A 14,030-nucleotide genomic window follows, 5' to 3' on the forward strand; every position below is an offset into this window, starting at 1 on the left:
TGTGTGAGTGTTTAAAAACAATCACCTCTGCAGAAGGATCACATGACAAGTCCTGTCAGGGTGGAGTATTTTTCTTGACAATTCACTTCCTAACAGATTATCCCTTCAAACCACCGAATTATGTTTACAGCAAGAGTTTGTTAACCAATTATTAACAGTAATGGCAGCATTTATCATGATAGTCTATGGACATAGTTGTTTCCAGCACTAAACTATTTCAGGAGTACTTTTGTCCATCTGTTGTGTGGAGTGATCCCAATCTAGATGATCCTTTAGTGCCTTAGATGGCAAGGATCTGCAGAATGGAGAAAAGCTGAACAGCTTTGGAGTGGACTTGGAAGTAAGCAATCCAATTAAAAAAAATTACTGGTTAAGCCCTACAAATAAAGGAATTTTTAAAAAGTCTTTTTAATTTCTGTTTGATTCTTTTCTATGAGGCCACTCTTCATCTTTCCTTGTGCTTCATTGTTACCTGAGACAGCAGTGCTGTGTTGGAGCTACACAATTGAGATACATGATTTCCATGTATCAACACACACTCCTGACAGGGAAGTGTTTGTGTGTGTGGTAAAAGCTAGTTCTTCATCTTACTAGAAAGTTAGAAGGAAGAAGGCTGCTCTCTCTTTCAGTTTTGTAGCAGGTTGTATGTTTAATTTTGTGTAGCTGAACATCCTCTAGCATGTGGTTGTACTTTAAGCTTGATACTTAAACTTCCTTAAGTGGCAGGACACGTGGTCATGTCTTGGTGTGAATGAGTAGTTTTCAGCAAAAGTAAAAAAAATCTTCAGTGAGTAAAAATCTGTGAGGGAAGAACAGTTTAATGTCACATCTGCTGTCTTTTCAGACTGAAAACATTCCTGTGGTAAGAAGACCTGATAGGAAAGACTTGCTTGCATACCTAAATGGGGAAACATGTGAGTGATGTGTTCTTTTGACTTGGACACACAGTGCTCTTTACTGCTTCATATTCATGGCACAAGTGAGGGCTAGGAGGGGAAGGTTGGGTAACAGTAGGCAGTTTGCATCTTAACTGAATGTGCTGAAACTTCTCAAAGTTATTATTTCTTGCATTTTTAATTGTGTTCTTAAATTAACTGTTTTGCTTGGATAGGAGCTGTATTCCTACATGCCTGTTTAGAGGTGAACATTATTATTCTATTAACCTACTCTAGTTAATAATTATGTGTTAGAGTGCTTAGCATGTATGTTTTTTCCTTCTCTAGACTATGGGAGGCTTTCAGTAGTACATTGATCTTGAATGCAAGAAATGTGTGGGATGAAATCTTCAATGTAATAAAATGTATGGAATCACTGCTTTGTCAGTCTGGCAGATTTGCCTAGCATTTCATTATCTTGAATTTTTTTGTTAGCAATAGTCAGAAAAAGAGGTTTCTCTGAGAAAAACAGAAATATCACCTTTGTAAGATCCTCTGCTTTGTAGGTGGTCTTTAGATTTTAAGTATCCTGGAGTATGATATTATTTCTGTAATATGATAAGTAAAATCACTTTATATATATATTTTGAAGGGATCACCAGGTTGTCTTTTTTAAAAAAAACAAACCTAGACAATCCAATACATCTTGATTTTAGAGTCTAATTCTCATTGTGTCTCTGTGTTCTTTTATGAGTGGGATATAGAGATCATAGAATCACTGATTCATTTATGTTGGAATGGACCAGAAGAGGTCACCTGGTCCAATCCACTTTTCAGAGAAGGGCCAAATGACCCTGAGCAACATAATTTAACTTTACATTCAGTCAGGTTCTGACTAGTTCCACTAGTCCCAGTGTTTGACCACCTTTGCTAACTAATATGTAGAGCTTCCATTGTTGCACTTTGTCTGTTGTCCTTCTTTCTTTTATACCCAAATATTATTGCAAATATTTTCTTTTTAAACTGAATGTTCTGTTTGAATGCAGCAACCTCATCAAGCATAGACAGAAGTGCTCCACTTGAAATTGGCCTTCAACGATCCACTCAAGGTACAGCTTCACTAAAAAATAACTTTGAGGTTATTTTATAAAAAGCTATACAATCTTGCGTTTTTAATATTCTCTTTTTTCTTGTAGTTAAAAGAGCAGCAGATGAAATATTAGCAGAAGCAAAGAAACCAAGAATAGAGGTAATGACAGTGACTGTCATCAATACAAATTGTTGGTGGAGGTAAATTAGTGTTCATCTGCTTTTGTAGAAATTCCATTGGGTTACCTGTCCTTTGGTGTACAGGTAACATGGGAGTGGGAACTGAAAGGGGTTAGAGCTCCATGGGAATGGGAACTGGAAGGGGTTAAAAGTTAGACTTGAAGAATTGTGATTGTTGAGGAAACTTCCAATAACTCTGCACTTAATGATAATGCCCAGATCAAAAATCATTGGAAATAAAGATTGTCCTTGCAAATGTGAAGAAAATGCTTCTGAACAGCTTTAATTCTAGCTGTATTTATATTTGAAAAGAGAGTGCACAAGAACTTAAACGTGACTGTTCCTTCCAGGATGAAGAGTGTGTGCGCCTGGACAAGGAGCGCTTGGCAGCTCGGCTGGAAGGACACAAAGAGGGAATCGTGCAAACGGAGCAGATCAGGTGGGATTACTGCTCCTTATGCCTAATGCTTAATTACAGGATGGAGAACAATTTCTGCTAAAAGCAGCCAGTTTTGCTTCTGTCCAGCAGCTCTCAGTGGAAATTTCCCTCTTTGATACTCTCAGTGATGTTCAAGGAGTCAGGTGTTATCAGTGACAGTGCAGATTTGAGGCATTTATAAAATCCATAATTATAGCTAAGCACATGAAAAATATGTATTTTGAATGATTTCTTCCTATCTCTTATATAGGTATACTTAAGGAAACTATAGGAAAAAAATCTGATTGTGGCATAGGTAGAAAGCATAAGAAAATTAAAAGTATGTGTGATTTTTGTATAAACTAATAATGTGGTTGCTACCTTGAGTGTAGTACAACTTGGCAGTGTTGCACTGAGGGTTACTGTGTGTTGTTTGAATTAGTTTATATTCTCTAGTTACCAGTTCTTTTAATGCTGAATGTAAACAACTACCCCTTTAAAAACAGTACAGATATTTACAGGTGGTGAGTTTCAACTCTATGCTTGACCCTGCTGTACACCAAGTAGCAACACAAACAAGTTCCCTTCCCCATAACATACTTACTAAGGAGAATGCTCACAGCCAGTACTTAAATTAATTTTTTTCATGTATTCTGAAATGAAGAACAGCCCTATGTAATAGTAAATTTGGTATGGACAGTTAGTGTTGTGCAATTCAGTCTTGATCGTTTTTCTTCAGCTCACCTGCAAAACAGCCTAATGCTGTGTTTACAGTTAAAACAAACACAGGTGTTGCACTCTTGGACTCGAGTGAGTTCTCTCAAACTCAGATTAATGTGGACAAGGTTCCCACCATCTGTTGTTTGCTGACCTGCACAGTCTGAGAAGGTACCACATCTTCCAAGGGACCAAGTCCACATAACTGCACCTCAGCCAAGGTTTAGAGCAATGCTTTGAAAGCCTCAGAGCAGCCAGGTGTTGGTTGACAAAATTGTAATCCACTAAAAATAACAGGGAACTGAAATTTGAATGTTGCTATAAATGAAGGTGTTAGTCCTGATGCTTTACATTTGAGTTCTTTATTTTTGTTTGGTATAGTTGGGATTTTTGGATGGTATTTGTGTTAGTACTGTGAGTCTTTTGTTACACAATGGATTCACATGTCCAAAACAGCGATGCCAAGCCTATATAATCTTTCAGTGTATATTTAAGGTGACTGTTTTGTGGTTTATAGTACAGCCTTAAACTTTGGCAGGATGAAGTTACTCACTCACAAATTCTTTCAGAAGAATTGTTTGTGCAATAATTCAGTCTCTGCTGTTACTTTTGCTCATTTAGGTCCTTGTCTGAAGCTATGTCAGTGGAAAAAATTGCTGCTATCAAAGCCAAAATCATGGCAAAGAAAAGATCCACTATCAAAACTGATCTGGATGATGACATAACTGCTCTTAAACAGAGAAGTTTTGTTGATGCTGAAGTGGATGTAACTAGAGATATTGTCAGCAGGGAGAGAGTATGGAGGACAAGAACTACAATCTTACAAAGCACAGGCAAGGTAATGCTCTGGATATGAAGCTGGGTTTTATGATCCCTATGACAAACTGCATTTTGATTTTCTGTATCTAATTTGTTAATCAGAGATGACGGGGATTATGCTCAGTGTTCCATGTAAAGGTGGGCTTGCAGGGCTGTTGGCACAGTGACAGAAGAGTTTGTCCTTATTGTGTTACAGTAAATCTAAATTGTATCTCCAGCTACTTGTTTCAGCCATTTAAAAGATACTAAGTAATCACCTAATTCCTCTTTACCAAAGCTGGCTTGGGCCCTGCAGTGGGGAGGGCTCCAGGAATGGATTGGAAACAGACCCGAGTGGGGAGTAATTGATAGAAAGAACAACACAGGTGCATTGAAAGCCCAAAGCCTCTACATTGTGGAAAACACCAAAGAAGTAAGGAGGAAAAATGCTGTAATGGACAAAACCAGAGAGTGTTACCATGAAGAGGGTTTTGTCCCTTGACGCTGCTTTGGGCTGCACTTGGTTAGGTGCTGTTCTGAACGTGGTTGCAAGCACAGCTGCCAGCTTGCTCTCTTTGGACAGTGAGGCTGTCTTTATTGCAGAGCTACTTGGCACTAAATTTCTCAAGGAAGCAGTAAGTCAATTTCTAAAAGATTTCAATGGTCTGTTTTCCTGAGGTTATTGTCAAACTGCATCCTTTGCCTTCACTACTTCTTTTAAGTATTGTCACAGGAAAATCATGTTTAAAAATAAATGAACTCTCAGTCTTCATTTATCTTATTTTTAACAGTGTTTTACATAACTCTCAACTTCCCAGTATTGTCCCAGGGTAGAATCATTTAATTCATGAATGATGGGGTAATTACTGGGTATGTGGCACATTCCTGTGTGCCACCTACAGAGTGAGTGTTGCTTCACTGAATCTCAGAGATTTGTAGCAGCCTCGCTGCTGAGAGCTGATAAATTGGTAAAAGCTTTGATGTTTTAGTCATTGGGAAGATTTGTACCAAAGGAATCTCTGTAGCTCTTCTTCTTTTTGTGAATCATTCATGGCATTCCCATCTCCACTTGTCTTCCAAGTGAAATTGCAAAGATTGTAGGGAAGAGATGAATGTTTTTGTTGTAGAAACAGTGAGATGAGGTAGTGACTTTAAGCAAAACATGACACAGGGTGGAAGACAAGAAACAAGAGGTGAAGTTTGCTCTTGGATGCAGTTACTGTGAGCAGCCTGATGAGTGTATGGGCATAACAGCAAATCTTCTATTTCGGTTTGTGCAGGCTTGCAGGAACATTCTTGGTAGCTTGGACAGCAATCACCGAGTGTTAATGTTTATATTTTCCAACAAGTAGCTGTGAAAGTAAGTAGATAGAGAAACATCACATGTTACTGAGGGCTGTGATTCAACCCAGAACAGCTCAGGTTTTTCATTTGTACTTTGGTTGGGAGGGTTGTTTGGTTTTTGGGTTTTTTCCTTTTTTTTTCCCCTCTATTTCAAGAACCTTTGTAAAGACCTTCTTGAAGCTTGTAAAGAAACTCAGATACCTTGTCTCAAGCAAATTTCTTCCCTTCTTCCCTGTTCCTTTTAAGAATTTTGGTCAGGGAAGCATGATACTGCTCTGCCAATGCTGTTTTGACTCTTCTATATGATACTTGAATTGCTGATGTGCCTGATAAACCCATACTGAGCAGATAGTGAAAATTTACAATAAAAAGAATTATCTGCAGTCTCTTAAATCCTCCTAGAGTATTTAAAACCAAAATTGACTTCAACAGTAGATGCCTTTTTAATATCTGAATTCCTTTGGAACTCCTGTGTGAATGGTAACAAACAGTGAGCACTCCTAAATGTAAATTTTGTTGTTTCTTTGCAAAAATTGCTTCAGTCCAATGCTGCTTCTGAGGCTCTTTTCCACAGAGAAACACCCCCTGTGTGTGTAGATTTTCCCAGTGTTCTCTGTAAATAAACTAAGATGCACAAACAGCTTAAGATGCAAAAAGTACACAAAAGTAAAAGGCCACAGTACAAAAGAAATTCTTGACCTTTTCAGCTTACTGACAGGTTTCCTCTGCTTTTGATATGTTTGAAGAAAATATTGATTCCTCCAGCAGTATGCTTCTCCAAATTCTTCATAGATGTCAAAAATATTAACTGTATTTCTGAAACATTTACTGTTTCTCCTTTTGGACATACTTCCCAATTCTGAAGTTTGCTTTTACAGAACTGTTCCAGGATGTTTTTTTAAGTCTCTGGTGATGTAGTGTTCTTTTTTAACATTTAAAAAAGTTCTCATGACACTTGCATTCTGTCCTTTTACCTGCTGCTTTTTTTGCCAGCATCTTCATTGTCACAAATCTCCCCTTGCTGAAATTACACTGATAGATATTTTCCTGGCTGAGAGTTGTTTTTTGGTTTATGAGAATGTGTAATTTAAGTGCATTGATGCTCCTGTTGTAGAAGGTGCTTTAGCATTCCCAGTTTATTTCAGTTTATTTGACCCTTAAGATTTCTGTAATGCATCACACATGTCCCTTGTCTGTGTGACCTCTCTGCTCCCCTCTTTTGATCAGATGTTGTATTGATTCCTGGATGTCTTCTTACTGATTTCTATGAGGTTGCTATTGTTTGTAAAATCAGGCATTTCAGTTCACCTGTCCTCTTTTGGTTTTAAGATGTCTGCATTTGCATTTATCTGCTTGCTTGTTATGTTTTGTTTAAAACTTTTTGTTGAGTTCTTATTCCATAGTTTTCTGTATCATTATTATGCAGTTCTACCTCTTTTGGAAAGTCAGTGTTTGATTTAATTCCTAGTAGATGAATCATCCCACTCTCTTGTTTTAAATTTTGTTGGCTTTCCCCAAGTCTACTGCAGTCTTCTAGATTTTTATGAATAATGTGGCATTTTTATGTGATCACTTCAGAGCCAAATTGCATCTGTTTAGTATAAGGATTTTTTTCCTTCTCATAGTAACTTAATTTTAGAACTCTTTGACAGTATATATTGTTTAGAGGAATTTAATTTCAGGAAGAGTTTTGAATCCATACATAGATTATTTAATATCATAAGTGTTTGAAATGTTAAGCTTTGCATCAGTGCTCTGCACAGTTTCAGTTGTATGAGTGTTTTTAGATAAATGGGAAGCTGTTTTGTAAAACAAACCATTGAATACCTAGAAAAAAAACCTGTTTATGCTGAAATTGATTCTTTCCTTTCACATCCTTCCTCTAGCTTTCTTTCCTAAAAATCCTTTTGTTTTTATGATCTTCTGTAGCAGGCAACAGCAATCTTTTCTGAAGGAAAAACCTCCTCAATTCATCTCATACTGTAAATGTATTTGGCACTTGAATTTTTCCCATGGGAACAAATTAAAGTAGCATTCACAGGTGTATTTGGAGAGTGTGTTTTTGTCTGTGACTGCTGGTGTACTTGATTTATATTTGGTAATTTATCTTTAATCTCCCAGGTTACTCAGAACTATTTCTTAGATAAGCAGCAAGGTAACTGGGTGGGATCTTAAAGCTGGATTCTTGGAAATGCACTAATACTGGCCTTGTGAATTTGTAAATTTGGTAATGAACTAGTGTTCTGATATGAGCAGCTCTGAGCATTTCAGATGCTCTTAAAAAAAAGAAAAAAAGCCTTTGATCCTTTTCTCTGTGGAGTGTGGTGAGTTGACCATGGTTGGTTGGATGGATGGCAGGTGCCCACCAAGCTGCTTCCCTCCTCAGCAGGATGGCTGGGAGAAAATAAAATGCAAAAAAATGTGTGGGTCAATATAAAGGCAATTTATTAAAAACAAAGGATGTGTGGGCAAGCAAAGGAGGACAAAAGATGGATTCTCTGCTTCCCATCAGCAGCAGGAAATCTCCAGGCACTTCCTGGGGAGCAGGGCTTGGGTACCTTGAGCAGTTGCTCCTGAAGACAAATATTTTAACAAGAAATGCCCTCCTCCTTCTTTCTCTTAGCTTTTACTGCTGAGCAGATGCTGTGTGATGGGGAATATCCCTGGAGTCAGCTGTCCTGGCTGTCCTCTCAGATCCTGCCCAGCCCCATGGAGTGGTGAGGGGGCAGCCTTGGGGCTGGGTCAGCACTGCTCAGCAGCAGCCAAAACACTGGGCTGCTATCAGCACCTCTGCCTCCCAGGGCAGCTAAAACAGAATTAACTCCACCTCAGCCACACCCAGTTCATGGGAAAATGCTACAATTTATTGCTAAAACTTTAATTTTTGGCCAGCACTCTTCAGTTATCTTTTCTCACAGTTGCAAGTATATTAGAATTATATTTTCTCAAGTGAACTCCAACCCTCTGTACAAGGAAATAACCTAATCCAGCCTGTCAAAGATATGGGAAGTCTTAAAGGTTATAGCACATAACCTTTCTAAATCTCTACAGCTAAAAGCTGAACAGTGGCTGCACACTCCTGATGTGGGTGCATTGTCCAGGCAGACACATTGACACATCTGTCAGCTGCTGCTTTGGTGCCTTTCTCAGCTTTTAGCACATCTGTAAATATTTTCTCCTTCCTGAGCCCTTGTGTAAATCTTTGGAAGACTTTGCCAGGCATTATATGGCAATGAGTGACCTGTATGGCATCCTAACATTACTGCCTGCCTGGAGACAGTCCAGGGAAAAGCTCTGCACTAGAACCATGTAAGTTGGACAGGAGAAATTGGCATTTGAGGTATACACAATTCTAATGGAGTTAGGTGTGTGTCAAATCTAAGAGTGATGGCATGTGGGCTCTTTCTGCAGGTACCTGTTTATAGTGGAGAAACTGTTCAGAGTTGCTATGGGATCAGAGTTAGGTGGAGCTGAGTCTCTGTAGTCTCATAACCTTTACATCATGAAATTGTATCTTTCTGTAAGTGTAACCTTGTTCCTTTAACTGTGTATTACTTACAAGGTCAAGGTTGACATGTTGAAGCAATAGTCTGGTTTTTTTTTCTTGCTGTTGCTTCACTGCTGCAGACTGGTGAATTTGATTCTCTTGCGGTCTGGGTAGTTATATTTTCCCTGCTTAATATATACCAAAAACTTCCTTGATCTTTATATTTTTATATCTTCTGTTCTTATGTGAAAGACTCAGACTGGGCTATCCAGCACATTTTCTTAAGTTTTGTGCTGAAAGCATAGACATCTTATACTGTATAACAAGTAATTTGATTAAATGAACAACTTTGTTTTTTAAGCCTTCATAGATTTTCTGCTTTTATATCTTTAGTTATTGCAGCCCTGTTGTAATGTAGTAGTTACCTGTACTTTCTTTGGGAAGGTTACCTGATGCCCAGTGTATTGTTATCCATGACACAAGATGTTAATACAGAAGGGAATAGACTTTCATAGCTCTTGACTGTGAGTTTTATGTATTAAATTTCATAATTTTGATTTGTAGTTCCCCACTGTGCCACCCCTGGCTTCTGGGTATTTTTGTGTGCATGATGAGAGAAGACCAGAGCTGAGCAGGATGATTGGAGTTTATAGCTGACCTAGCTAGAGGGGTTGGCATTGTCCTGCTCCTGTGGCATTTACCTTGAAGTAACCAAGTAGATAAATTGCAAATTTATCTAATACAGCATCTGAATTATTCCAGAATGTTGTTATTTTGTGGTCTTCCGTATTCTTGTACACAAGTATTAAAGAGCAGAACTGTTTTTTTCCCCACACGTGTAGCTTATCTTTGTGGTGGTGATGATTTTTAGTTTTGTGTTACCACCTGCAAAATATTACTACTGCAATTAGTACTTGCATATTTTATTTTCAAAATTCATGTATTTTCTTTATAGGTTTGATCCTTTTCACAGTAACTACTGTATTTGAAGTAAATGTGAGAAATCATATTTTTGTTCTGATGAATCTTGACCATTCTTACTAGTGAAGTCACCTGTGAGGAGGTTAATACTGCAGTTGCAATTAAAGTTTCAATAATTTAATTTAGCTGGAAAAACAATTTTGAAGCAAGACTTAATAGTATTTTCATCACTTTAGACAACTAAGAGGTCTGAGAGGAAAATTTTGCTGATTTTAAGAGAAATGGATTGTGTAAGCATCTTTACGTGTGGGCTCTAGGTGGCAGAATTGTCTCACGTTCCTGGAGTTCACAGCAGTGGGATTTGAATACCAAATTGCAGAAGTAGAGGTGTGCCAGGCTAAGAGGAACTGGTGTCCTCATCAGTGCTCCAGGTGGAGCAGGAGGTTGGCTTGGAGTGGCTGTGCACAAATGTCACAGGACAGCTTGAGTGCCCAAACTCCACTTTATGCAGGACTGCCTTCCTTAGTAAAACTAGGCAAATGATTTTATTGCTGCCAGGCACTACTGCAAACATTTTGAATGTAGCATTTAAGGGAAAGATGGGCCAGATTTTAAAAATTGTATTTACATTGAGCAGTAATAAATCTCGTTTTGTCTTTTGCCTTGAATTTGACCAGAAAATCTGTAAAATAAAGCACTATGTTTCCTGAAGGATATTTAAGTCAGCTAGAAAGTAATAAAGTAATTCCTTAAACACTGCTCTAACATAATTATTAAAAAATATGTATTTCCATATGCTGCATTCATAGGAGAAATAAACTAGGATTATGTATGAAGGGGATTGGGATTTGAGATTTTATGCTGTACTGTATCTTCAGGCTATTACAGTGTTGCTGATGTTTCACACTTCTGAATTAACATTTCAAATTAAATGTTTCAGTTTTCTTTCATATAATATTCTTGCTATAAAAATTTAGTGAAGATAACATAGAACAAGTGAAAATTGCACATTTTACTGAACATGTAGTCCATAAATACACAGGGAGCTGTACAGGGAGCATAGTCCACAGCTATACAGAGAGCAAATATACTCACAGCTATGTTTTCAGTTCAGCTTTAGTAATTCACAGTTAATTTACTGTGGAACACAAAGAAATGCCCAGATTAACTTTTTGGAAAAGGAGCATCTGATTTTTAGTTTTTTCCCCAAATGGTTTGGAACAAGTTCAATTTTTATCAACCTGTTTTTAAAGGCTCCCTAATCTGAAGCTTGACAGAGTCATCATGTGCTCTTAGTTGTTTAGCAATATAAATTCCAGTAGTGTAATGTGAATGTTTTAGACTACCATTGTACTGGAAGCAGGATTACAAACACCTCTTTATCCAGGTGGTTCATCTACACTCTCCTGTGTGGCAGTGTGCTTGTTGTGTGCCCCAGCATGGCTTGTCCAGCTCCAAGGTGTGCAGAGAGCAGTTTGAGGGGGTACCAGGAGTCCCTGCAGTTGGGAATTACAAGAGCAGGGAGGACAGAAAATCGACTTCAAACTTGGTGAACAGTTTGCAAATTGAAGATACATATTCTGAAGGCATAGGAGAGTGATGCCTTAAATGATTTTTTACTTTTTGATTTGAATTTGAGATTTAAATGTGTGCTTTAATTTTAGATGTGCAAAATATTTTCTTTTAAATATACAGTTTATCACTTCATGTTCCGTATGAGCAGTGTTTTAATTTCTGCTGTGCTTTTATGAGGCCATCTCAGTGCTGTTTTCATTTTTCTTGTCATTCCATATATAGGAATTACTGAGGATGTGTGATAGGAATATTGCCTTTTTGGCACAGCATCGTGCCTTCCAGTCTGCCAGTGGCTCTAAAGGATTTAGCAGTATGTCTCAGCATATCAAGCAAATGTGTAAAGAAATGCAGTTGGGGCTCAATTCTTCCTTCTCCAGCCCTACTCCAAGTCTGGACAATGTTTACAGCATTCTGCAGCTCTTGATTTTCTAGGATGCACATCCAGGAAATCCTTTCTGTCAGTTCAAGAGTTTTTTTGAATTTATATGTTTTTTTCCTTAGGCTCCTGTTTTTCTGCAGTGAAACATCAGAATGTGAATCTGATGAAAAATTGGTTGCAATTTAGCTATAGGAAACTTTTGAAGCACTGTAAGCCATATTATGGAACAGGGTGTATACTTCTAGTTTTACATGTTGGATTTAAGGTTTCATTGTTCTCAGATGAATGAGATGAAGTATACTTTTCTTCAATTTTTCTTCCTCTAGAATTGTTTTCAATGAAGCTGAAACCAGTGTTTATCCTTGATGATCGCTATTAGAAAAATATTTATTTTTGCTAGCATGATGAAGCTGCTGTAGTGACTAGAAGTCTTTGCTAATGAGAATTGGGGTTATGGTGGGCTACAGAAATTAAAGACTGCAATTTTTTAGAATAAACTGTGATATATTGCAATGGAAGTATTTTTATTACAAAAGAAATTTAGTTAGTGATGTGACTTCATTAAGCCTTCCTTATCAGAGCAGTCTGATCTGACTGGCCCTGGGATTTCTCCACAAACATCCTGGCATTAAATCACCATCAGTGAGAGTAACTTGAGTTGATGTGTGTTAGTCACTGTGTTGGCAAGTGATAGAGCATCTGTGCAGAGAAACAAATATTTTGATGTTTGGGTTTTTTATCCTCTTCTTTTCTGCTCTGTCCCTCAGACCAGAAGTTTTTGGTGGTAAAAGTGTTGCACTTGGTTTAACTAAGTTTAACTAAATCTAGGGCAGAAGCTAATGGATATTCATATTCTGATCTCTGAAGGGATGAACAGTGAAAGCTTAGCAGTCTTCAACTCTGCAGGGCTTTACAAATCAGCAGGTACATGCAGTGCTCTTGCTGCTCAATCATTTTTCTGTCACAGTAATGTAATCCCATATCCCTGACCAAGTCAGTGACCAGCAAGAAGATGATATTAGTTTGAGTGCTTGTTAAAACACTGCTGCCTTTCTCCCCTTCCAAACAGTCATTAGTTGTGGCCCTGGGGGACTTGCATTTTCATGCTGTGGGAAAAAGATCTCAGCAAGAACACTTCTGATTCCATCCTTATTAGTGGCTTGTTGTCAGCAGATGGGAGAAACAACCTTGTGGGGTGTTTACCTGAGTTTGGTCCAGGATGTGCAATTTAAGGCTATTAAAGTCCCATGTGTTTAAAAGCCTTGGAAAAGTTCATAATTTGAAATTACAACTCCCTTTAAGACTATATTAACTGTAGGTTTTATGAGTGAAATATGGATGTGAATGTTGGTTGTAACTTCCTTGTGACTGGGAGATTTGGGTTCCGCAGGGACAGTCACTCTGAAGACATTGCTCCTCTTGTAATTGGTTCCTCCTTGTGAGTTTCAGAGGATGGAGTAGCCTTTTTTCCTAGAGACAGTGTGTGATAAAGCACAGCAATGACAAGAATTTTGATTGATATGATGCCCAGGCCACAGTTAGGGAGAAATCTGAATTTGCAGTAAAAGCTTGTGGTTTAGACTTTGAGTATCCTTTTATAATTGATATGTGCATGGCTTGCAGCTCTTGAAAGTCTTTTCCTTGGGATTTTTCTGCCTGAAAATAACTTTAAATACAGTTTTATGTGAGTTCTCTCAGACTTTGTCAAAAGAACTGGGTTTGCTCAGGGGGATGGCTTTGCCTTCATAAGAGGTTTCTGATGGTTTTCCAGTTCCTTCCTTTGGTGGCTTGCAGTGGATTGACAAGATGTTCACTGAGGTCAAGTGAGCAGGCTTAGGGAGGCTTTGCAGTACAGCTCTCTAAGTGATTTCTACAAAATTCACCCCAGAAGTCTTTGTTTTGTAATTCATGTGTTTGTTTCATGATGCCAGTGGTGTTAACAGCACTTCAGTGTTAATATACAATACTCTGGAGCAGTGTTAGCATTTTGTGAATATATTATTCTGAACCAGTAAAAAAAAAGCTATTTTCCCTAATTGATAAAAAGGTTTCTTTTACTGGTGAACCATTACTGAAAATTGACATTAGTAGGAGACATGGTGTACACTTCATTCTGTACCTTACAGGTTACAAGTGCTTTGAGAGGAGTTTGGTTTACCTTGTGGTGTAATGAAGCTAGTTAGATTTAGCAGGTGTGGCCCTTAAAGAATAGGGGGTTGCAGTGATGCCTTAAAACCCTGTTAATGT

At 38.0% G+C, this 14,030-nt stretch overlaps 1 protein-coding gene across 1 annotated transcript in view; it reads left to right on the forward strand.

Annotated features, from left to right (window-relative positions):
* The window catches only part of CDC73 (cell division cycle 73), a 101,564-nt gene that overhangs the window by 5,818 nt on the left and 81,716 nt on the right, over positions 1–14,030 (forward strand). The window contains exons 3-7 of the mRNA XM_036387401.2: positions 845–914; positions 1,922–1,984; positions 2,072–2,124; positions 2,495–2,583; positions 3,901–4,117. Of these exons, the coding sequence (XP_036243294.1) occupies positions 845–914; positions 1,922–1,984; positions 2,072–2,124; positions 2,495–2,583; positions 3,901–4,117 (492 nt within the window). The remainder of the gene's footprint in view (positions 1–844; positions 915–1,921; positions 1,985–2,071; positions 2,125–2,494; positions 2,584–3,900; positions 4,118–14,030) is intronic.

Source organism: Molothrus ater, chromosome 9, assembly GCF_012460135.2.
Source record: "Molothrus ater isolate BHLD 08-10-18 breed brown headed cowbird chromosome 9, BPBGC_Mater_1.1, whole genome shotgun sequence".
NCBI lineage: Eukaryota > Metazoa > Chordata > Aves > Passeriformes > Icteridae > Molothrus > Molothrus ater.